We start from the raw sequence: 24,768 nt of genomic DNA on the forward strand, positions 1-24,768 counted from the left end.
GGGCAGTGGGCAGTAAGTCACTGCAGTACGGAAGTGGCGAGTTGCTGTTAGCTAACATAACTCACGAATCTACCTCTTATTCCCACCAGAACGTCACAACACACCATCCCATTGTGCGCGAGGAGAAGATCGTGCCCAACATGCAGATCAATGGGTACGAGAATCCGACCTACAAGTATTTCGAAGTGAAAGAGTAAGCGAGATGGCAAGATGGCAGCATGGGCGCGGCTGGCAAGAGCGAGCGAGTGGCACACATCAACAACAACAGTAAACGCAACTGCAGCCACCGCGATTTCAAAATGGAAAAACTTAAGCGTATTATTAAAGCAGATGGGAAGAGAAATGATTTTTTTTCGTGAAATGAGCGCAGTTTCAATAAGAAAGAATGAAAGGGTAGAAGAAGAAAGATAAATTCAATAAATGGTAATATATCTATATATTAAATTAAAGCAAGCAGAAAGGCAACAATATAAAGCAAGCAATTAAATTTAAGTATTTGAATGTTTAACAAAACGCCGTAAACATCCTTTCCAGCTCTCTCTTTCTCTTCCCCTGTCTCTGTCTCTGTCCCATCACCACACACACACACATCAACAACAATGGCACACACTCACACACACTTGCCTCTAACTTTGTGATTCTTCTTGAGCGCCAGCTACGCAAAGAGAGTAGAAGTGCTGAAGTGAAGATCATACACGCAGCCGAACGAAGAGTGGTGGAGCGGGGGAGGAGAGGATGGAGAAGAGCGGAAGAAGAGCAAAACAAAAGATATTCCTAGTAAATAAATTGTCGACACACACATCACATCCACATTCAAACACCGAGTCACCCGCAGAACAGTCACACCCACACTCACACATACAGTGTCAGGAATGCGCAAAAAAGACACAAACGCATTCATGCCTGCTTCGTAGCATATTTTTGAGCGTTTCGTGGCATTAGAACGCTTGCAAGCCGATCGCAATTCTTACCAAAAACCTACGCCATTAATTAGAGCGGCAGCGAGAGCTAAAAGATAAGAGCAGGAGGCAGAAACACCAACACACAGACACGGAATCTCGCACACTGAGACACTTGTGAACCTAAGAGCTACCTACGCGTACTAATCCCTATACGATCGTGCATATGCGCTTGTGTATATGTCGAACTTTCTCTCTCTGTAAGCCACACACACTCACCAGAGAAGGGAATAGAACACACAAACCATACACAAACCACACACGCATACACGCAAAATATATACAAAATATTTACAGCAAAGCCAGAAGAAATGTCCATAAATGTATTTATGTATCTATACACGAGCCACACAAAGCAAAGGTCGAAGGTCAGCCAGCTAGGGAAGAATGACGACGCTTGGCGGGCTTTGAATATAATATACGAATCAGCTATGTAACAGAAACAATGCAAAACGCTAAGCTAATTGCAGACAGAAACAAAAGAAGGAAAACCAAATATTAAAATGAAAGCGAACAAATTTTAGAACTTTTTCTGCATATTTTGTGTGTAAGTCGATGGTCGAACAAAAACAACAAGAACAAAAAGAATTTCTCTCTTTTTTACGTACATTTTCACCGAAAAGACAGCACAAAACAAGACAGCAGTTACAACTCACAACTCACAGCTCACACCCACACAGCACACACACACACACACACACGCTGCACACACACACACACACACACACTGAACGGAGCCCTTGAGCCAAGTAGAGTTGAGTTGTTGCATTTCATATCGAAGGCTTCGCAAGTGTTGCATAATTGCCTTAGAGCCAACTGCGGCAGAAATCAGATAAGCGGGCTCGGCGAATCGCAAAATCCAGAGAGCTCGCAGCTCGGAGACGGCACCACCTGGAGTGGACGCTTCGAAGAACCCGAGGCCCAGAGATAAACCAATTTGAAACGGCTAGTTCATTTCACGGCTCGATTGCTTGGCAAATATTTGGCCTGTTTTGTTCGAGCATCGAGATACTGTTACTCAATCAAGCCCAATAATCGAAATGCTTTCCCCGCTGAAAGCCGACAAGTGGCTGCCCTTCTCAGTTCGTTTTCCATTTACGATTTACGTTTAATTTCCATTGCCAAATTGGCCATTTTCTTGGTGTGACTCACTTCGGCTGAGATTAAGTGAAAGCACACACTAACACATCACAGCTGAAATTCATGTTCAGATCAAAGCTAAATCAAAAGTGCAGCGAAAGTCGATATTTTTCAAATGTACAAAAACAAAACTGGAAACTGAGAAAACAACACCTAAATTCAAACCAAAATATTTGCTGTACCTCAAAATATATATATTCTGTTTCATACATTAATTTGTGACTAGCCAGCTTTCGATCGGTTTAAGCTTAGGCATTATTCGTGGCCCCATTTTCAGCATAAGTTCTCATTCGAATTAAACTAAATTGTATTGGCAATTGGCAATTGGCAATTTGAACGGCATGAATCTTGGGATTGTTTAGATCACTTGGCTCTATTGAAAAGATCCGGGCTAAGATTGTTACCACGTTTTAAAAGCATGGCAATCAAGGCAAATCAACGGCGCTCCGCGACACACACATAAACAGACGCGTTATATAATGTATTACAAACATATATATATTTCAAGAGGAAAACCCAAATGGCAAATCAACTACACAAAAAGCAAATAAGAAGAAATCTTACTAGTCAAAGCTTGAATATTTTTTATTTTATTCATTAATGCAACAAGAACAACAACAAAAATGAAAAAAGTATACATATATATAAATAAAAAAAAACAACAAAAAAAGAAAAAACAATTGATATTTACACTTAGTGAAGCAAAAAGCAAAACAAAAAACAAAAAAAGCGAAAAGTATAAGCGAAGAAAGGAACAAAAAAACAAAAATGATGCAAATGTGTAAGAAATAAACCCCGTCCTGCATAAATAAAATTAAATAAAAGAATAAAATAAATGGAAACGTATAGAATATCATAAAGTAAAGAAGATTTACACGAAAATTAAATGCAAAACAAACAAACAAAATACGAGAAAGCAAGAACAACAAAATTATAATGAAATCGCATGTGTTTTTGTCGTAGTCTCATCATTGAAAACCAAGTGAAAGTAAATAATATAATAATAAAAAAAAAAAAACAAGTAAATTGTAATGAGAAGAAACAGCAAATAAGAGCAACAATTTGTGTAATTCTTTTAGTCGAACTATGATTTTTTGACGAGCAGAAAACTAAGTTGGAGAAAAGTATATAAAAATTTAAATATTAAATGTACTCGAAGACAATTGTAATTGCAACAATAATTGTACGCTACATATACTATTATAATTGTGGAAATATTTCAGCATTCTGTCCTGGCGACTAAGCCCCGATATTTGATCTTCGATCGACGATCGACGATCGACGATCTTTGATTCTTGTCAATCTATCCGGTTGGATATGTTGGGCATTATTACACTATAGCCGGGGGCGCAAGGAACCCAGGAAAAGCCAGGAAAATTGTATAATGTTTCACACAAAGATCCAATAATGGAAAACCAAATATAAAACGTAAGAATGCGGAGGAAATACAGAACAACAAAGAAAAGAAAACCAAAACAATTCTCAATGTATAATCATATAATTTGATTTTGAATTTTTGTGTTCTTTTTCGAAATATTTTGCATAAATAAAATAAAATAACAGGAAAAACAAACAATCAATTGCACGAACCTGGTTCATTATGCTTGCCACCGATCCAAATCCAGATAGCCTCATGATTATCCATTATTTATTTCCCGCGATCGGCCATATATTTACCCGATAACCATCAAGCCTTATCAATTTTCCTGCTCCTATTTTGGATTAGCATTGATAGCACGGGGTCAGATGAAAGAATATTAAATTAAATTACGGAATTAAGCTCCATGAGCTCGTTGCTTTTGTTGGTTTACGAGCACTTATTAAGACACCATTTGATAAATAGAGTAAGTATTAAACAATATGCTGCTAGCGCTGAATGCATTTTTTGGCACCCAAAAAAAAAGTAAAATAATGATTCAGCGTTTGACCATCGTCATGAGTTTAATTCCTCTACGACAAGAAAGGGGAGCAGCAAGAAACCTCAAAGAACATGAAAGTATAACAGTTTGGATGCCCCTGAAGATTAGTATTTCGAAGCAACAAGAAAAACCTAAATAGTGCCGGGTAACACAGGGTCTGGGTCGCCAAGCAGTCCAGGAACAGAGGCATTCAACATCTAGGAGTGCCGTACTGAATTACACTGGGCATACATGTGTGCGCGCTCATTATGAGTTTAAACTTCGAGTGCGCCAACAAGCCTTTACAATAAATCACTTGAAAAGGTATATGTGAAATCAATGTAAAGCACTTCAGTCTATCAAGTGTCCAAGCATGAAAATTGACGTACATTTTGATATATGGGCGGGAGAGCTTATTCAGTTTCCGACTCGATTCGGCGTGGCTTTCTGCCCCACGGGCGTGCCTTCAGTTCGCTCCGCGTTTCTAGTCGCCTTTCGTCGCCTTTCTTGATCGACGTGGAACGCCATGAATGTGGAGCACGGATGAAGAAGCGGACACGGCGTGTAGATAGCGATCCGTTCGGAATGGCTGGGGTGCTCGAAGCTTTGCTTTTTTCCCTGCCTAAGTTGGGAAACTTTCCAAAGTGCATTCTACATGCCCAAGAGTGCCCCCTACTCAAGTGGCACTGTCCCCTGTCCGATTTGTCCGCTACATGACAAATGACAAACAATGCACTTGCCGGGCGTGCAGTTTCTATATCGGAACAATGTTCCCCTTTGGGCCACAGCTAGAGTGCAGTTAGAGGGTCAGACAACTTTGAAATGCACTTGAGGGTATTGGGAACTCGATAGCGTGTGCGTTTCGAGCTGGATGCACTTGCAAAAACTACTTTAGGTTCCTGCTGTGCACCTCCGCCGCTTGACAAAGCAAGGACTCATCGAGAGTTCTTCAGGAGGAAGGAAGAAGCTTTTGACAGAATCCATTTATCATTTTATAATGGGGGTACATGCACATCTCTATCAACTATCACTATGTGACTACGAATAGATAATATCTCAATCTCCTTAAGGGCCAAAACGTCCTTCCATTGAGCTTCATTTTTGGACAAACGCTCATTGAGTGCTTTTCGGAAGTGATCCCCAAAGGGCACATAACGCTCCGAGATCTTCACCAGCACTCCCACCGCGATTGCCACTGTGTCCGGCCCCCCAGAGTGACAAGATGTCAGTATGGGGAACAGATAGCTGCTGGCACAGCTCCTGAGATCGCTTACAAATAAGGGGCGGTCGATGGGGCTGCGAGTCGAGCGATAAGGGCATAAACAAATAGCTCACGATCCAACCACCGAGCGGGTGCGACAGGGACGAATAGAGTGGCTAGAGAGGGCAGTCCAGCCCACCTGGGTGGTGTTCTCAGTAGTAGTAGTAGATGGAGCTGGCCCCCCGATACGGTGGTGCAAACGGTAGCCGTAGCCCGTTCTCGCACCCGATAAGAATCGAGCGGCCAAACTAGACGAGGCGAAACGAAGCCAAGCAAGCATGTTGCTACAACATTGGAACAGGCAGTCCACATTTAAATTGAGCTGATTAGCCAGCATATCAATCTGTAGCGTTTGGCCTGGTCTTTCATAGCTCATACAAATGTTGTGGGTCGTGCTGCGTTCCCTGGTGTCTGCGGCATTATCACCAATATCGATATCGCCTCGACACGATTGCAAACAAAAACAAAACGAAAATAAAATAAAATAAAATAACAAAGTAAACAGAAAACAGAAAACGCACCGAACAGGAGTTTTATGGAGCCCCACGACAACTCCTGATCGAGCAGCGATATTATTTGTCAATAAACGTACGCGCCACAATTCACCCATAATAATAAAATATAGCTCGGGTATTATTTTTATTAATTTATGATTCGGCTTGAACATTTAACTCGGGGAGTTAAACCTGGCATTTGCAGCCCCTCCTCACCTTGGTTAGGGGCTGCCCAAACATCAAGTGGGGTCTTATGAGCGCCCATTATGATATTTATCGACAGCCACTCGACAAATTTATTCACCCGCACTCACTGATGGATTGGATTGGATTGGATCGCCTGCTCATCAGTGTCTTTTGGCAAGGCGTCCACTTGAGAGCAACCAACATGATTCAGAAGTGCTGACTCTAACGGACTGTCCCGATGGACGACGGGCAGACAGGTTGCGGTTAGATACCGCGGGATTAGGTGGTGATTTAGTACAAATTTCCTTGGGAGGAGCTTACTTTTTAAATTGCAAAATTGAATGGGATAGGTGGAAGCGATATGACTGCTCAAGGATAGGATGTCAGATCATGAATTTGCTCATAAGCATGACATTCTATATGTATTATATTGCTGCTTAGGGGGATGGCGGAATAACAAATTCTGATTTCGATCACTTGGCACCACTGTGCACTGCAGCTGAAGACCCAGTAAAAATGAGAGGTACAAGAACAAATATAAGCGAAAAGCCCGATTTGGGGCGTTGTGAGTATCTCCCGGCTGGAATATATCACTGCGGCCCAGTTAAGTGCATATGTGTACATATAGTACACATATGTATGCATATATGTACATATACAAATATATGTATGTATTCAGGGGGCAGCGATAACTGCAGCTCACACCTACAGGGATAGCTTTATCGATACTCTGTGTACACTATTGATATTTGTTCAACTCGGCTGCCTTCGACGCTCTCCTGTTCACTGCGTGTGCTTTGCTTAATACCTATTTGACTTTAATAAGTGATTGTTGTGCCGTTTAAAGAGTCCCCCGTTGCGCCACTCAAATTCTACGGCTATCCATCCGGTTGCCTGATTCCGTTTCTCCAGTTGCCCGGTCCTCCGATTCTCAGCAGATCATTAGGCCGCAAAGTCTTCTGGCGGTGGGTCCAGGCTCTCCGGGTTATTCCATTGCCAGTTCGCCAGCGCCAGTTGGCACTTTTGGATGCCGCGTCGCTAAAAGCACTGGATCGCAGTGATACTCGTATCGGTGCTTCTAGAGCGAGAGAGATAGACAGCCAGCCAGTGAAGGAGCAAGCGAGATAGGGCCGCACACGGACGCTCTCTTTTCGCGGACAGATTGTTGTTTTTCAACCGACGACGTTTTTATGGCTTATTGAATTTGGCCAGCGGCAGTCAAAAAGCGCGCGCTACGCCTGCCACAACTGCCGGGTTCGATCCGAATTCTATATCTGCTATATATATACATATATCTTCCTCTGCATATCGGAAAATGTAACTCTCGATCAAGTGCAGCTGACTTATAATAATCAAATATATCACGCCTTCGTCGCCTAATTACACACACATCAATTAAAAAGTGATCGCGCATTAAAAACCCATCACAAAATATAATTCGACGACAAATAGTGTATTAAATAAAATAATTCATTTAATGTGAACCACCAGCAATTCAGTTTAACTATCCACCACCCACGTTCAATTTGTATGAGCTTTTTTTTACTGTTTCTTTTTCTTTTACTGTTACTGTTTCGCTCGCTGTATTCCTTGCGATTTTCCCGACGGTTCCGATTTTCCGCACGCGAGATCCTTAATTATGAGCAATTATAATCCGAATTGCGGTTACTTCGAGGATTGCAGCTACTACACGAACAACGTGTTTCAACAGGATTATTGCATGCAGACGGATTACGAGTACAACAAGCATGTCTACGAGTAAGTACAGCCGAAAGTCTCGGCCCGGATTGTGAAATTCTGAACCCAAAATCACGAATCAAAAATGAGCCGACGGCGAATGGGCACAGTTCCAATGGGAGTACATATACATATGTATCTTTTGGTAATTGGTTAATTCTTTGTTTTACGATTTGGGAAAATCTGAACAAGCTAAATCTAAACTCCCGGATTAAAGCCCAACTATATTTGTAGTTTTATTGGAAGTTACACTTTGGGGACAACACCTGACAAGCTTATAATTGTCCACTCCTCTGCCATCACTCAAAAGGCCTTTATTCATTCATTACCCCGTTATCACTCAATCGAACATAAAACATTTTTCGTTGTCATCCAGTCAAGAAATCTGTCGTTCACAGTTCACAATCTCTCCATTCACAATTCTCGGACTTGAATGGTCGGTCACATGAGATTGCAAGTATAGGGCACTGTGATTATATTTTGGTAAAGCAACATTAGATCTGTAGTAATGAAGCCAAGTTATCTTCAGGGAACGGATTAAGTTATTGATAAAAGATAGACCTTCAAGACGAGTGAAATCAATTGGTAATATTAAAACTGTGCAACCGAACAGAAACCTATTACTATTATTACCGAATGCTCTTGGCCTTTTTCCATTGATCGTTCGGAGCATTGCAGTTACTTGCATCCGTACATTATACATATACTCGTACGCACCTGCATGCAAGTGTCACAATATTTCCTAGAAATCGATGAGGCAATTAAAAACAATTTAATTTAAAATGAGCTAAGAAAACACACAACACACAAGCCGGGCTAAGAAAACACCGGTCGGAAACAGAACGGGACAGGAGCAGGATCAGGGCACGTCGCATTAACATTTAATATAACATAATGAATTTGAATTGGCCACCACCGAGCCGGATCGAAACGAGGTCCGTTCTCGGCTCAGTCCCTGATTTTCGCACAATCGTAAGCCAATGTTACAGCGTTGTGAATGGCCTGACGATGGGACACATAGTCATCCACCGGCGGACCGACTGACTGGTTGGTAAGCCCAGGCAGAAAGGTGCTGGCATACGTATCGTTTATGGTAACACCCAGCACAGAGCACCACATCCCAGTCCAGCCAAGCCAAAAACCAAAACCCGAGTGCAACAATGCGCATTATATTCACTTTGTCACCTTTTCCGACGGCGGGGTTTTTGAAAAACCAAAACACATGTTTAGTGAAATCACCTGGAAAATCACACAAACAGGAGAGAACGAGGCGACAGGCAAAATTTGGGTTTAATTGGGTTTGTCCATAATCGTTGCATCGAACCCTCGGATAATCCGGGATAATGCTGTTTGCCAAATAAAACCAATTCCATTTATTTGTGCTTTATGTCATGTGTGAGCCGGATCGCTACCCGCGTTCATTGATGAACCGCAGGATCTCCGTTGAGTATGTATGTACAACTCATATACCCAATACCCAGCGCTTAGTCCCGCTTTCAATCTCGGAATTCCCTGCGACTGCCGTCGTAGCTTCGAACGGCAGGTTGGGTTTTCCTTTCGTTACGGACCCCCTTTGCAGAAAGGGCGCAACTTGAAGGACAACTGAAAGCGGACGCGCTACTCTTGTCTCCCTGAAATATGAAGTTCGAAAAAATAATTTCATTTTAACGCAGAGTCCCCAAAGCAAGTCATTCAAGTTTGACGTACTTCAAAAGAACCAAAAAATACAATAAAAAACAGCGCCGCAGAAAAAACTACGAAAAGAGCATGGCAATAAAAGGTTGTCAGCTTCAAATGCCTGGGAATGTGTGCACATGTCCGCGACGATGGTGACGACCGATGAGCCAGGAAGTAAACAAAGCCCAAACCCACAAGAAAAAATTCAGAGCAATCGCGGGCACATATCCGACCTTCGAATCACCTGTCTTCGCCGCTTTCGATTGGCATTATTATAAGCTAACCGGTCGGAAGTCGCTATAAATCTCTTATGGAGAAATAATGTGTAATATATGTATATGAAATTACCTGAAAGTTTTCTGTATCCTCAAGAATTTTCTCAAATGCAATCAAGCGGCGAACTCCGCTTTTGAACAACTTGTGGATACATTTCTTCCAATTTTTTTTTTATTCCTGTTTCCCGAACATCAACGACGAGCATAGGCCGGATAAAAACCTTAAAGTGCACAATTAAATGAGTTAATAAAAATATGAGTTAATCAAAAATATAAAACTAATTTATTAACAATAAAACTAAAAGAAAACTCTGAGCAGTAATTCGATTTTTTCAAATGCTCCAATACTTTTCCAACCACTATTCTGTTCGCATGTCCTCGTTCAGGAAACTGTTACCCGCCAAATAAGAGGAAAATTCATTTTTTTTTTTTCGCTTAAACGGCGCTGTCAAAAAAAAGGGCCACTTGCCAGGAAAATGGAATGGGTCATGCCATGCATAAAGTGGGAGTTGGGAAAATAATAAAAGAGGAGCAAACCAAGAGCATGCATATAGGCGAAAAACAACGGCTAGAAATTGATACATTTCATACAATTTACTTGCAGTTGCATTTCAGTCCGCCAGGACGCGTGACTTTGTGACATTTAATGCCAGTTTGTCAGCTGGCTTTCTCGACGGCATCGCATGCGCTATATGGGCTAGGCGGATGCGAAAATAACACAATGAAATTTGCACCCGCGACAGGCATTTTGAATTCAAGTCTCCGTTTGATAGGCCTTTAACGAAGCATGTGATGGACTGAAGTGCTACCGACAAGTGGGCAGGAAGGAAGCGGGGGCACTTCGTCTTCGTACTCTCACACCGGAAAAATACAATCAGCCAATTTAAAATGGTACGCATAAAGCAAGGATTATTCCATTGAATCGAATGGACAACCAACCATGTGGCTCATTTGAAGATCGAAACCGAAAGGCGATCAGAGCCCGAGCCCACGCATTCCAAATTGAATGCAGTTATGAATGCGATCCTACATCTACCACCACAATGGCCAAGGTGATGTTTGAAAAAATTAAATTACGGACCAATACAAAGGCAAACAAAGCGATGCACTGGTCATTTCGCACGCTGAGCCATTCATACAAAATACCATTTATCCATTTAGGCTAGCGGGAATCGCCTTGGCATTTGGAATAAATTGCGAATGAATCGGCCGAGCCGGCGACAGGACTGTTTTCCTGGTTTTCCTGACCGACCTGGGGCGCCCAGCTGTGAAGGAAGTAGGAAGTGTGCAAAGGAAGTTGGCTGCACTAAACTCAGTTGACCAACTGACCCGACAACTCGTAGACTCCTAAACCCCTAAACTCCCAAAATCTGGCACACTGACACAGTGGGAAGTGCAGCACAAAAAACGACTTGGAAAGACCAGGACAGGCAGTCGGAAAACCCATTTGTCAAGTTTCGGGGCGCTCTTCTCACCGAGATCCTACAGCTGCACAAGAGATACATATACTCGTACGAGCACAAATGCGAACGCAGATACAATGGCGGGACACATCCTTGCCCATCATCCTATTCGATTAGCCAATGATCCGGTGAATGATCCAACCTTTTGAAGCCAACGTACGGGTTGCCCTTGGAACTTTTTATTAGCCACAAAAGGAAGCTGCAAATGAATTGTATTTCCTTGCAGCATGCAGAATCTATTTTTGTCGCAAGCAATAAAATGGCTTTTAATTATCAGATAAAACTTTAAACGTAAAATTCTGATCAAGTAGACCAGCTGAATGATTATGTCTATCCTTAAGCTGACTTAAGCCCCTGATGGATTGACTAAAATTGACTTCGGATTGACTCGAGGATGGAAATCTTCTACTCTCGGTCGTTTGGGATCACAAGCCACCCCAAAGGCCGAAGAAATATGTAAGCGACAAGCCGACTGATCAGCCCGAAGAAACCCAAACAGATAACCAGCTGTATTTGCTCAGATACCAACCAGTACATTCGCATCTTAAAGGTCCTTTTTGACTTTTATACAGCACGGGCAACGCCTTCTTGTTAGGACCCATCCCCTTACATAACACATTTCTCATCTGGGCAAACAAATTAGCAGGAATCAATAGAGCAATAGACGGCTACAGGATCACGCCAGCACAACTGACCAGAGGACACAATCTCTGCGGATCAATGAGAGAGCATTTGGATGGGGAGATACACTGTTAAAATACATATTCCCAAATATAAATGTTATATATGCTAAACATAAGACGTTTCGCAAAACTGTATCACACCAGCTGCAACTCTCGTAATTTACATACGATACGAAATTTACATACGATAAAATCAAGACTGTATTGCGGGCTGGCAGTTACGAATCATTCTGGCCAAAGTATAATAAAAATGACGAAAAATAAAAAACACGTATTTTTAAACACTGAAAACTTATGGTTAAGTACATATACTTATTTCAAAGACCTTTTTTTCGTGTGCACACACATAGGTGAATGATGCATTTCCGGCGAGAGAACAATACACAATCCCTTTGGCAAAACTCGTTTCCATTTTTTTGGTTTTTGTAAATCACTTCCGCGCAACGAATTGGAGACCCGAAATTGTCATGGACGTCAATTGACAACAGGAGCCGGCCAAAACCAGGGGCGAGAAGACGAGAAGGCGGGAGGGGGCCTGCAGAGCTCTAGGGCTATAGAGTAGAGGGTTAGGTCAAAAGGGAGACCATAGGCAGATCCGGAAGGTAAATTAAAATGGATGACAATGGGATCAGCGAGGGAGGGGGGAGGGGCTGCAGCCAAACGAGCATTAAATGAATTACTGAATGAATAAGTGTGAATAAGTGTCAGTGGTAGTGTGAGTATGTCTGTGAATGGCTCCGAGTGTTCACATGTGTGTGTGTGACTGTGCGTTCGTGGCACGCTGCTCGAGGCTGCTGCAACATGGCCGCCTAATTGTATTCGCGTTAAGCAAACACCTTTTGCCAAATACCTCGATTTTTACGCCTGGCGAGGCGTTTAATTGGGGTTGTTATGTTCGGAGTTCCCGCTCACATATACTCAAATGTATGGGCCGGGTCTTTTGCGCGGTTTGCCTGCGATTAACAGCGTCGATTTGTGACACCCAACATACTTTATTGCATTCGAATGCGAGTGGTTTGGTGCATTGTGTATCTGTCGGATGCGAATGCGATTGGGCCAGCACTGTCACACTTCAAATCAAACTGCCAAAGGACAGCTGGCCCTAACTGTGTAGGAAGGATCCTAATGCGGACTCCAAAGATCCCAGCAGATGGACTTTTATGAACCAGCATTTAATTTTGAATTTCTACTTACATAACTGATATAGAATCTATTGAAACAGCGACTAATTAGCAACACAAAGTGCAAGCTAATTAAAACCATTCGACGATGAAAAGTTTTCGACAAATATAAGAGAGTCAGTGTCAAGTAGACACTTTTAAGTTGAAGAAAACATCTTGCTGTCTTTTCTCATAAACTCTATAGCTGTTTATGTATGTCAGCCGCAAATAGCCCTCTGCTGTCGGTGGACCTCCACCCATTGCAACGCAAATATATTGAAAATGTATTCACAAAAAAATAAAAATAAACTAGGCAGTGCCCAAATCCCTAAAGGCCGAGCAGGAGGACGACAAGGACGAGAGCTACAATTGAAGTTGTTTGTACTTAGAAATAAGCACAAACAAAGTAGTTTGAAGTGCGGAAAATACAGAAGCATGCATACAAAAATAAATAAATACACAAATAAAGGAGCAGAGGGCAATAAAAAACAAACGAGTTTTTGCGGGAATCGAATTGAATTCGTGTGTAATTCGAATGCCAGCGCTCCACACAAACACAGATAAATCCATGAGATACTAAAACTTCCTGCGGAAGCTAAGCCATAACAACAACGGCGACGCACACAAAGGTTTTACTTTGATATTAAATGCAACATCATTATTAAGCCCAATAACAATGGCCAACAACGAACGCCCGGGAAGATGGGCGTGCGCACATGGGAGAAATTTCCCCGAAAAGTCCTTTGGCGTAACCAAAATTTCCCAAACATGCGCGTCAGCGCACGGTGCGCACGGTATAACTCTCCTGCTCGCACGCTCTTCCCATTGGCCAGGCGGCCATGACGCGCCCACTTGACGGCGACGTCGTCGTCGGCAGAGGTTATTACAAGATAAAATTCTACCCCCTCCACTTACCACCTCCATTCCCCCATGGGGAGAATAATGGTGCGAAGTCATGAGCGACAGTGGGGTGCCCACTTTTAGAGGGCGGATGCTCGTGGATAGGGATCATGGAGCTTCCTTCATATACACAACATATATTTATATATATATATATATATATATATATATATATATATATGTATATGCATATTCTGATATATGTATATAGCCCCCAGCCCATATGTAAATGGGGCCAGCCCCAACGGACTCTTGCCATGTTTTCAATTGCCTCGGGCGGATACCCCCAGTTCAGTCTGTCCTGTCGTTTACTGCTCGTGCTGATTATGTATATTCCCATACTTTACTTTCGACCTCCTCGCTCGCACTCTCCCTATCTGTGAGTGTCCGGGGTGTGTCCCGAAGCCACCTCTCAAGGAACGGCGCCATGTATTGGCGTTTGAAGGATCTGCACTAATCACGAGTTGGCTTACGAGTATGAAATCGAAATTCAAATTGCACGAACAGCGACACTCCTTGTACATAAGGCCCCTATGTCAGTGCCAAAGTGGTCTATAACAGTTCCGTTGCACGCAAGAAATTTATTGCAATTCCCAAAGAACGTACCGTGAAGTAAACTAAATGTCCAAGTATAATAGCATACCACTAACACGGCAGAAGAAAATAATGCCTTCGCAAAAATAACGTTCTTTCACCGGTATGGTAATGTGAGAATGCCTTTAAAAGGGTTTTCGCAGTGCGCCTTTTAAGTATTAAAATAATAGTTCGTGGTTCAAAATAAGATTTCGTTGCTGACTAATATAAAATCACAAATATGTGATCAATCCTCCCCAGATCTAATCATGGTTGGTACTCAAAATCTCAAAGTATTACAACCCGACTGGGATTTTAAATGATGAATTGATCTGATTCTTAAATAGCCAACTACATATAGAAAAGGCGAGAGCGTAATTCCAGAAAATTTTTCTTATCGCCCTCGTTCCTCAATAGGATAATGGCTGATATCACCATCTGATATTATCGTGCTAAATGCCGGTCACAATCGCATGTCTTGCCCTGTCCTGTCCTCTCCTTGGACCCACCGCATAGGCGCCACAAGTCGGGGCTGATGTTCCCGCTCCGGAAGTCCAGAGTTGCAGAGAGCTGATAATGATAAATACAATTAAATGACGCGGGGAATGCTGACAACATCAAGTGCAGAGCACTGCTGGAAGAGAACGGCCCAATCCCAGAATCCCTATCTGGGAACGTCAATCCGACGTGCCTGAGGAGGTTCGTGAGGCGCTACAATGGCCTCGCATCCACACTCACTCTCGCGCACACACAAGCAAACATACACAGAGGCTGCAGCACACACACACTCTCACTCAAGTGGCACTCTTGAGAGCGGCAGAGAAAGCAACAGGAAAGAGTTAGAGCGGGATGACGTGCGGCATAAGGACTCGGTTCACATCGTACGTCTCGCTCTGGCGACGAATGGTGGTTGGTTCTCTCGGTGGTTGAATAGGCCACTCACATTGTTGCCGTATCCTTGTTGAAAAGGACATAAGAAGCCACTTAGCGCGCCCAACAAAGCCGAGAGTCTCTCCAGTCTGGCTGTGTGCGTGTGTGTGTTTGTGTATGTGTGTGTGTGTGTGCGACTATCCGAGTATCTGCGTTATGTACCCAATGGCAGAGGGATGCAGATACAGATATGCACCACATACATAGTGATACCCAAAGACACCCCGAGCATACGACCTGGTACTTTTCTGCCGTTGGTTGTTGGGTTTTGGTTATTGGCTGTTCTGAAGCGACTTGGACTCGTGTTGAGTTCTTGATGCCTCGTTAGTTGTTGATGACACTTCAGTTTGGAATGTGTAGAGTGCGCTGCTCCGCGGACCCGTGCAACTGAGAAATCGAGAAACGACTCGCGACCCTTGAACTATCGAACTTTCCCGGTGATAAACTTAAACTTAAGCCTAAATCGAACTATGTCTGGAATTTAAGTTGCCCTACCAGGATACCCGCTTAATTCATCGCAGTGCTACCCAGTAACTACACATAAACATATTTTTTTTCCGTGCTCCGAACACCGTAAAAGCTCCAAAGTGGCGGAGAAACGCAAAAGTCCGCCCACGCCGCCACCCGCGTCGCAGCGTAGTAAATCAAACAGTGGTTCCCCGATATCGCAAAGCGATATGACCACGTCGGCGTCCTTGGAGAGGACCCCCTCAAAGCGGGATCGAGATCGCGAGCGGGACAACAGCAGCGGTCTGGGCAGCGCTGGCAGCTTGCCCGCATCGCCCCAAAGCGCTATCACGGTGAGTCCGTCCTCCCCAGCCACGCCGAAGCGCCCGCTGCGCACCTCAACGCCCTCGCTGGAGCGGAAGAGGGAGCGTGAGGATCGAGAGGACCGGGAGGATCGCAAGGAGCGGCAGGAACGGCACGAGCGAGACAGAGATCACGAGAGATTCGCCGCAGTCTTCAGCACCGCCAGCACCACCGTGCCCACGAACACAAGTTCCAGTTCCGGATTGGCGCCCGAACAGCTCCGCATTCCGACGGGTGCAGCCGCCTTCAGCGGATTTCCGGGGCTCCACAGCATGAGTAGTCTTATGCTTCCATCGTCGGCGGCTGTGGCCGCCGCAGCAGCGGCCCCGTTTCTGCCCTGGTCGCCCATCCTGCTGCCGCCGTGGAACCACGCCCTCCTACCAGCCGCCTTTTATCCGGCGGCCCTGCGAAACGCTTTGCCTGGGTAAGCACAAGGATTCCAATGGAATAATTAAAACATTGATACCTCTGGAGTGGTGAACACAAACCTATGATTCATATGTCTTGGTTACGAAAAGCATATTTTGGTGATACGTTGACACAAGTCCATTCTAGTTCTTCTAATTATGACCTCTGTTTTGTGGGCTATTTATAAACGCTTAAGCATTGGTAACACTTTGATGGCATGGATCTGGCCAAGATATGGATAATAAGGACATGCCTCAGATTGAAACAAAATTACTGACCACCGACAATACGTTTGCCTTTCATGGCTGACCACTTTGTAAAAAACAGATATGGTTTTCAAGGTTTTGGGTTCCCGATTAATTTTCTATGTCTTTCTATTAATTCTCCTAATCTAATAATTTGGAAGATTGGGCGTTGAAAGCAGAATCTGCAGAATACGCAAGACCATTAATTAATTCTCCTAATCTAATAATTTGGAAGATTGGGCGTTGAAAGCAGAATCTGCAGAATACGCAAGACCAGCCATACTTTGCAATTGCCTTCGCCTAAGCTCCGACTTAAAATCACACCCTGCGAGCCTCTGCCTCCATATTAGTGTTTAGATCCCATATAGCTGATGGACTTGTCCGGCTAATCCTGGTAGCTCTTTAAATTAACCAAGCGGGCACAGCGCGCAAGTACAGGACACAGGGTATAATTCCCCGCCTCTTTGATCTGGCAAGTACTCAAGGTCCTGGCGAATGGCGGTTGGGAAATTCTGGCTTGTTGTTCGACCCTGGCTTAGAAATTCCCGTAGGTGAGAGCCAGGGAAACCCCAATCGGGAATGACATGTGTACGACAGACATGGGACTCAGATGCCTTCGAGATACTGGCGTCACACTGTCTGGCAATGGGATTTCCGCTCAGGAGGACGGGGAATGCCCGTGTAGCCTGTCCATAGCGTGGGAAATTCGCGAGTCGGGGTCTTCGGGAAAACTCGAAATGGGAAAACCGGAAGCAAGCAAACTTGCGCCAACATGTGGCACGACCTGTTTCGACCCGTAAAGAGTCCCTGCTGACCTGTGCTGACCTGCACTGACCCGACCAGGTAGCTGCGATCCTTACGAGGCGGATTTGCGTTTAATTGTTGATGGTATTAGGCAAATCAAAACTCGGGGTCTGACCGGGACTAGGTGTCAATAATCCAGCGATTTGGGTGCACTTATTCAAAGTTAATTCCGGGGGAAATGTGCGCGTTTTCGGTTCCGAAGCATGCCTGCAGGATGCACACCCCCCACCTCCTTATCTTCTTAACAACGGCAAGTGCAAAAATCTGTGAAAGTCAGAGCGCTACAGGTAGTGCAGGTAGTTTCCTTTGCATATCCCGACCAACAGGGACCTCCTTTTGTTAAACCTTCCGGCCATTCACACGATTGACACAGGATGTCGCTGCAATAAGCATGAAACAGGGAAAAATCGTTCCACGTCCTCTAAGGAGCCATCTTTATACTCGGGGAGTCATTAATCACTCGATTATATGACAATTTGCCGGGACAATTAAGAAACTACACAGAATCTCAAGAAAAACTATTACAACTCATCTTTGGTATGCTTTTTGCCTTTTTTTCTTTAAAACTGTAGGCGAGTGCTCAATTGAAATGAGAAATAAACATTTAACTCAAATTTTTAGTGTTGAAGTTCAGTTAGAATTAACATATTGATCTCCTTGCAGCTTATTCGATGCAAAGGTGCCGTCGTCCCAACGCTCTGGCTTCCATATATCGGACATCTTGAATTTGGAGGGCTCTGAGCTGAAGAATGCAGCAGCTGCCGCCGCTGCTGCCGCCCACCATGGCAGCGATTTGAGTCACCACTCGGCCAGTGAGTCCACCAGTGGACATCGCGGCCAGGGATCTCACACCTCGCCTTCGGCGCTGTCGCCCACGCCAGCGGGCGTTTCCGCGGACGAGCACCACAATGGCAGCGGGACTGGGGGAGGAGCGGGAGAAGCGGATCACCACAGCACCACCGAGCATCACGCCCCTCCTAGCCATCCGCAGCAACAGCACCCGCACCACCAGCAGCACCACCACCCTCACCTCCTCCTCCCGCAGCAGCACCATCAGCAGGCGGTGGCCCCACTCCCTTTGGCGCACCATCAGAGCGGCGAAGCCCAAAGCCACGCCCATGCCAATGCAGCCGCCGCCCATCTGCTGGCCAGCCACAATGCAGCGGCTGCGGCTGCTGTGGCCGCCGGCCAATATCTGCCCAACCTGCCCAAGAACTTCCCGGGGAGCTTTGGCGACGAGATGTCCTCGTACCACCACATGGCCCAAACCATGCTGCAGCACTCGGGCAGGAGTGCGTGGATCAAGGAGAACGAGCTATACGGTGAGCGAATGTTTCAACTCATAAATGGATACGCATGTATCCATTTTCATTTGCTCCATTTCCAGGAGATAGCTCCTGGCCATATCAATAACCAAGTTAGAGTTGGCTTTTTGAAGAAGCAACACTTAAATGGCAGGTTGTAAGCAAGTCTTTGGATCCCAAACAAATATCCTTTTGAATCGTGGGTAGGCAAAAGAGCAACGAATTAACTTGGTTTCAAAATAGACTCATCAATGAAGTCCGCAGGAAGCTCCCTTTAAGAAATTTACAATTTTCGACTGCATTTAACCCCCGATTAACTGGCCGACTAATGATACTGTTCCGTAACTAACCACTCACTGCTCCCGAGAGCCAGAGAGTTGAAGCAGTCGAGCGATGAGGCAGCTGTATTTGCATACCCTGTGGACTCGACGGATTCACGTGCTTCCAGGGTGTGACAAGCTTTGTTTAATTCTGGCCCTGTTGTGTTTTATTTTCGTTGGCAGTTAACTGCGGATCGAAATGGGTATATAACTGGGAATCAAGGAGCAGGGGTTGGGCTTCCCCTTTAATCATGACTAATAGTTTGTATGCGCTTCACACTTGAGGATTAGCCCTGTTGTTTTTCTGGCAGTTGACGTCCTTCGTGTCCTTCGGCCAGGACATTCAATCGCTGCCCGCTCGATCGCTTCTTGTTGTTGCGGCCCAAACATTTCTCATCCTGGAAATTTATGGCACGCACTTCCGCCTCATCCCTTCCCACTTCTGTTATTATTCCTTTATTGTTTAGCTACAAATTATAGCTGCTGCCCACTTGCCGTTTTTTTATTTTCTCTTTTCTGCTCTTTTTTTGGGAGTTTCCACAGCTGTGAAGGAGTCGAGGAAGAGTCATTTTGATTATATTAAGTTATTAATTTGTTGAGTTGTCATGGTGAGCGCATGGCTTCCGTGGCAGGGCAAATGCGGCTAGCTCGGTGGGAGCTGATAGGCGAGCATTAGGAGCTCCTACGACCCTTGCATTTGTTGTTTTATCAATGTCCCACGGGGACATCACCCCGGGCAGGTGAATACACACATTAGAAGACATTTTATGAAATACATTGCAATAGGAATAGAAATGCAGATAGGACGCGTTCCGATTCTTTGGAATGCTGCCTTCGCAGCACTATATCCAAAAGTTCGAAAGCTAGGAAGAACTAAAGGGCTTCTTTTTGATTTTCTATAGTTACATGCCTCGTTTGAAGTTGCCTGAATACTGGCATAAGCCCACTTCTAATACCTCTGCAACCGCAGATCCCGCCCCAGAATATCAGAAATAGCCACACCCGGCGATAAATCACTAAATCACTATCTGTTGGAAGTTCGGAACTCTTGCGAAAGGGGGCGAACCGGAAGAGACCCGGCTACCATTGATGTGTTTGAGGTCTGGCTTTTGTGTCGTTGTCCCATTAGTATCCTGGTTGCTGGTTTTTAGTACAGGCCCAGGATCAGCAGTCATTCAGCGAGAGATCGAAGCGATCGTTTCAGGTAGACGACAAGGGAATACCCACCTAGGCATGTATTTTTGTATGTATTTGTGTGCGATCTCTGTTTGTCTCCGCCTAATTGGCGTTGTTAGGGTGAAGCTCGTAGGGGATGGGCAGGGGTTGATTTGACGCTGCGGACCATAAGGAGTGCATACATCTGGCATTTGACATTTGGATCGTTTCCGACCACAGCTTCATGTTGCGCCTAATCCAATTGCCGTAGTTGCGATACTGACTTCCCCCTTTTGTCCCGAATTCTGCATGATCACTTGGACGATGTGGAGGGGTGTGTCGCTACATTAATTTACGGCTAAAGAGGTTTCTCAATTGCTGACAAATTCCCACCCAGGGCTCGCACCCTGCCATTGCCTTTCCATTCTGTAGGACCATTGTGAAAAATGCAAATAAATAAATGGCTATCCCAAGCAATTTATTCCTCAATTAGCAGCATATTAAGAAGGGAGTTTTCTCCCGGTTTTAGCCATATATCTACTACGAAGAATTAGCACATTAACCAAAACCTTGATTTCCTCTTTGATTTCAGGTACCCAGCAGCCCGCCAGTCCGGATAGCACCTCCCCAGTTACCTCGGAAGTGTCGTACACCTACATTGGTTCCAACTGCCAGACATCGCCTGCCCTTTCCGGCGATTACAAGAGCTACAGCCGGTCGGCCGATAGCGATGCACTATCCGTGGGCGACGCCCTGCACACCCTCCATGGATCCTCTGGTAATGGAAGTGCCGGAGGCGCTCCGACGGCCCATGCCCTACACAACAACAATAATAATACGACAAACAACAATAACCACAGCCTGAAGGCCGAGGGGATCAACGGAGCAGGCAGTGGTCACGACGATAGCCTCAACGAAGATGGCATCGAGGAGGATATCGACGACGTGGACGACGCCGACGGCAGTGGCGGCGGGGATGCAAATGGATCCGACGGTCTGCCAAATAAGAAACGGAAGCGACGAGTCCTGTTCACCAAGGCGCAAACATATGAGCTGGAACGTCGGTTTCGACAACAACGTTACTTGAGTGCCCCGGAACGCGAGCACCTGGCCAGTTTGATCCGCCTGACGCCGACCCAGGTGAAGATCTGGTTTCAAAACCATCGCTACAAGACGAAGCGGGCGCAAAACGAGAAGGGCTACGAGGGTCATCCTGGTCTACTGCACGGCCATGCCACCCATCCGCATCACCCCAGTGCCCTGCCATCGCCCCGTCGGGTAGCCGTTCCAGTTCTGGTGAGGAACGGAAAGCCCTGCTTGGGCGATAGTTCCAAACTGGGAGCCGACTGCGTCTCCGTGTCATCAGCCACCGCCACCGCCATGCAGAATGCCGCCGCCCATCACTTGGTTGCCCTAAATGGAGCGGCCGCCTATCAACATGCCGCTGCAGCGGCTGCCGGCCTTCACGCCCACGCCCATGCTCATGCCCACGCCCACGGACACGGCCATCCACACGCCCACGCCCAGAGGGCCGCCTGGTGGCCCTAATATTGCTAGGAACTGGCATTCACGGGACTGGGGGCGGATAGGTGGATAGTCAGGCCCGTGGAGCGATGAGCCAGAAGACCACGCCTCCAGATTCCCAGTGAAGCCAAGTAAAAGAATATACAATAATAATTGAAACACATACAAACCCCTACTAGCGCTCAGTCTCCCGGACTTATCCTTGAGTCGTTTCTGTACATAGTTCATATATATAATCATATATATACCTAAATGACATAAATTTATCCATTCCTGGATATCAGACCAATGCCCATGACAAAAGAAAGCTACATTTCCTTCTAAATAAAAATCAATTTGCATAATACTAGTGTCTCTTGTCAAGCGCATTTAAGTCGCATAAAATTTAGAAGTAGATTCATTTTTTTTATTTTTTTTTTTTAGCCCTAAGTCCAATCCCAAAGATAAAATGTGTAAATATAATATAAAAATGAAGTAAATCTGAAAAATAGATTATTTCAAAAGAGAAATAAATAATAGGAAATATGCAACTAAATCTGTACTATATACCATATAATCAATTCAAGCGTAATAAGTGTTCAAATTTTTTAGACAAAACTTATTGGCCTTTTTTTTCTATGAATACATATATAATATAGGCACTTAGTCCTAACACATATTTTTTTCGTGCGTGTGTGCGTGTATAGAGAGTAAACGATCTTTGAATTTATAGCAAGTAATGAGTTCATAAATTGTAACAAACAACAAAGACAGTACGCTGCGGAGACGGCAAATGTATCCAAATTGCACAACAAAGCAAATCAACACTACGAACTGCAAAGTACATGTCAGAGATTTAATAAAAACCAATTACATACATTAAAGCAAAACGATTTCATTTTACTGCCAAAACTTAAACTCGGATAAAGGACCGATTAAATAACAATATACATATGCATACAAGACCAAGATCCCATGAGAACCGAAAGACCAATTTATTGATCAATGCACTAAACCTACTTGTTATGTTATAAGAGTTATTGCCCCATGCACTTTATGGGATCGTAAATGGCACCCTCTCCCGCATTCCGTGGGGTGGTGGCCTACGTATCGCCGGGCTTATAAACATGTTGGACAAACAATAAATATGGTCTTGATTATGGTTGTTAGCTACCGTTCTGCGATTGGCACCGTAATCCGTCCAGTTCGCTTGATTACGGCACCAGAACAGTTCTCGGTGGATCGGGGATCGGGAATCGGCGAATTGGGAATGAGGGTAATGGCCATAAAGCCAGTGGGGCCGATAACGGGAGCCCGGACCCGGCTGGAAATACAGGGTAATCATCGACTCTTGGCCCGGCAGGCGGAGCACCTTGTCTGGGGGCTCCGATTTGGAAGCAATTAACTACCCGTACTCCCCTATAGCCGATGGCAAATCAGTTGGGAAGATATGGACTGCGGCACAGATATCTCGCTCTGCACCGCTTGACACAGTTGGCACATAAAGAACTCAAAGTCAAGTAGAGGCGCTGGAGTATCTCATAAAATACAACGAGTGCTATTCTAATAAACGGCAAATTAAATTACTCATCAATGGACTACTGGCACTTGGGATAAGTGGACCCACATGCTTGTCCATCCACCTACCTTCGATCAGCAACGAAAATAATACTCGCGGTGTATTAATAATCATCAAATGGGGCCCAGTCAAATACATACATATGTATATTGCGGCGACCCAGCAATAGAGAAGAGGGGTATACGAAATCGAAACTGTTTTACACGGGCCATAAACACAACAACTTTAGCTGAAGTACCATAAATATTGCCCCTCCATATGCCACGGTCTATAGTTGCTCTCCACTCAGTTAATTATACTTTAACGACTTGTTTTTCCGGATCCATCTAAATATCTGAATGTCTCAATAGGTAGCACTGACCACCACGGCACCGAAAGCTGGGGAACATTCTCTCATGCGTGTGGTGCATGTCATTCGATCTCTGAGCAGCACAAGTGGCTGCCTGGGGGCCAACGTATGCACTCGATACACCACCCACAACCACCCACAACCACCCGCATCCATGATTCCCCATTCGTCCAGCGGGAGTCGCAAACGAATTAGCAGAAGTGAGTACATAATTGCAGCACCCTTTTATGGGGCCCATAACCCATTTGAATGGCCCGGGCAGCAGCCAACGTTCGAGTATATGTGTGGCCATAAAGCCATCGATTAACCTTATCTTGTTCAGGGTGTTACATGTGTGGAATACGAGTAGGAGTGGCAAAGATCCAAGTACAGCCCCTAATCGTGGCCTAATCCTGTATCGCGCAAATCGAAGCGGACAGGATGTTGATTGTGCCAGTATATATAGTATACTACGTAAACGAGTATATGGCCCCAGTGAGTACATTTCAATACAATTCAATGATCTAGATTAGAGTGGGCCAGTGATATAGCCCTGCGCTGAAAGGCAGGAGCACAATCGTGAAATAAACTAATAATATTTTCTCTCGCCCCCGAACTCCCTTCTCGAAAAGTCAGCCGATAAGCCCGATTTCCACTGCCTGTTGGCCTGTTGGGCTGTTTGACTGTTGGACAACCCGCGACGTTTACACGCTGCGCCAAGCTGATTGCCCTCTCCCCGGGATCCCCAGACGCCGTACCACTCCTCCGACGATATCAGCGATATGTCTCACAACTGCTTGGACAGTTATTTGGCCGATCGGCCCGATCCGATCCGATTCGGTTCGGTTCGCCCGCCACCTCCGCGTCTGCGATGCCCCACCTGGTCAAGCATGCCTGACCGTCATGTCAAGTACAAATGTGCAGCTTATCGCAGTGTTAACTACTACTGAGTTTTTCTGAGGGGACGGGGTTTCCT

General features: G+C 45.0%; 3 protein-coding genes across 9 annotated transcripts in view; 2 read left to right on the top strand and 1 right to left on the bottom strand.

The window, feature by feature from the left end:
- Positions 1-3,663, top strand: part of Appl (beta amyloid protein precursor-like) — a 48,544-nt gene extending 44,881 nt beyond the window's left edge. For 4 of the 6 annotated variants that reach the window (NM_001258521.2, NM_001258523.2, NM_057278.5 and 1 more), the window contains one exon: positions 90-2,749. In NM_001258521.2, the coding sequence (NP_001245450.1) occupies positions 90-197 (108 nt within the window). In that variant the 3' untranslated portion in view covers positions 198-2,749. Of the gene's footprint in view, positions 1-89 lie in introns of all 6 variants that reach the window. The other 2 variants (NM_001258522.2, NM_001258519.1) reach the window with 1 other exon arrangement.
- A 3,076-nt stretch (positions 3,664-6,739) lies between these two features.
- vnd (ventral nervous system defective) lies at positions 6,740-22,770 on the top strand. Of its 2 annotated transcripts, none has more exons than NM_001042788.4 (3): positions 6,740-7,696; positions 18,267-18,925; positions 20,975-22,770. In NM_001042788.4, exons 1-3 carry the CDS (start codon positions 7,578-7,580, stop codon positions 21,928-21,930), a joined length of 1,734 nt encoding a protein of 577 aa, NP_001036253.1. In that variant the 5' UTR covers positions 6,740-7,577; the 3' UTR covers positions 21,931-22,770. The 2 variants fall into 2 exon arrangements, with proteins under 2 accessions (NP_001036253.1, NP_476786.2); NM_057438.4 differs by lacking the exon at positions 6,740-7,696 and adding an exon at positions 15,661-16,570 and having other exon boundaries at positions 20,975-22,438.
- The window catches only part of spdi (split discs), a 35,115-nt gene continuing 20,046 nt past the window's right edge, over positions 9,700-24,768 (bottom strand). The window contains exon 12 of the mRNA NM_001297820.1: positions 9,700-9,848. The gene's annotated coding sequence lies outside the window, so the exon portion shown is untranslated. The remainder of the gene's footprint in view (positions 9,849-24,768) is intronic.

The sequence above is a fragment of the Drosophila melanogaster genome, chromosome X, assembly GCF_000001215.4.
Source record: "Drosophila melanogaster chromosome X".
Lineage (NCBI taxonomy): Eukaryota > Metazoa > Arthropoda > Insecta > Diptera > Drosophilidae > Drosophila > Drosophila melanogaster.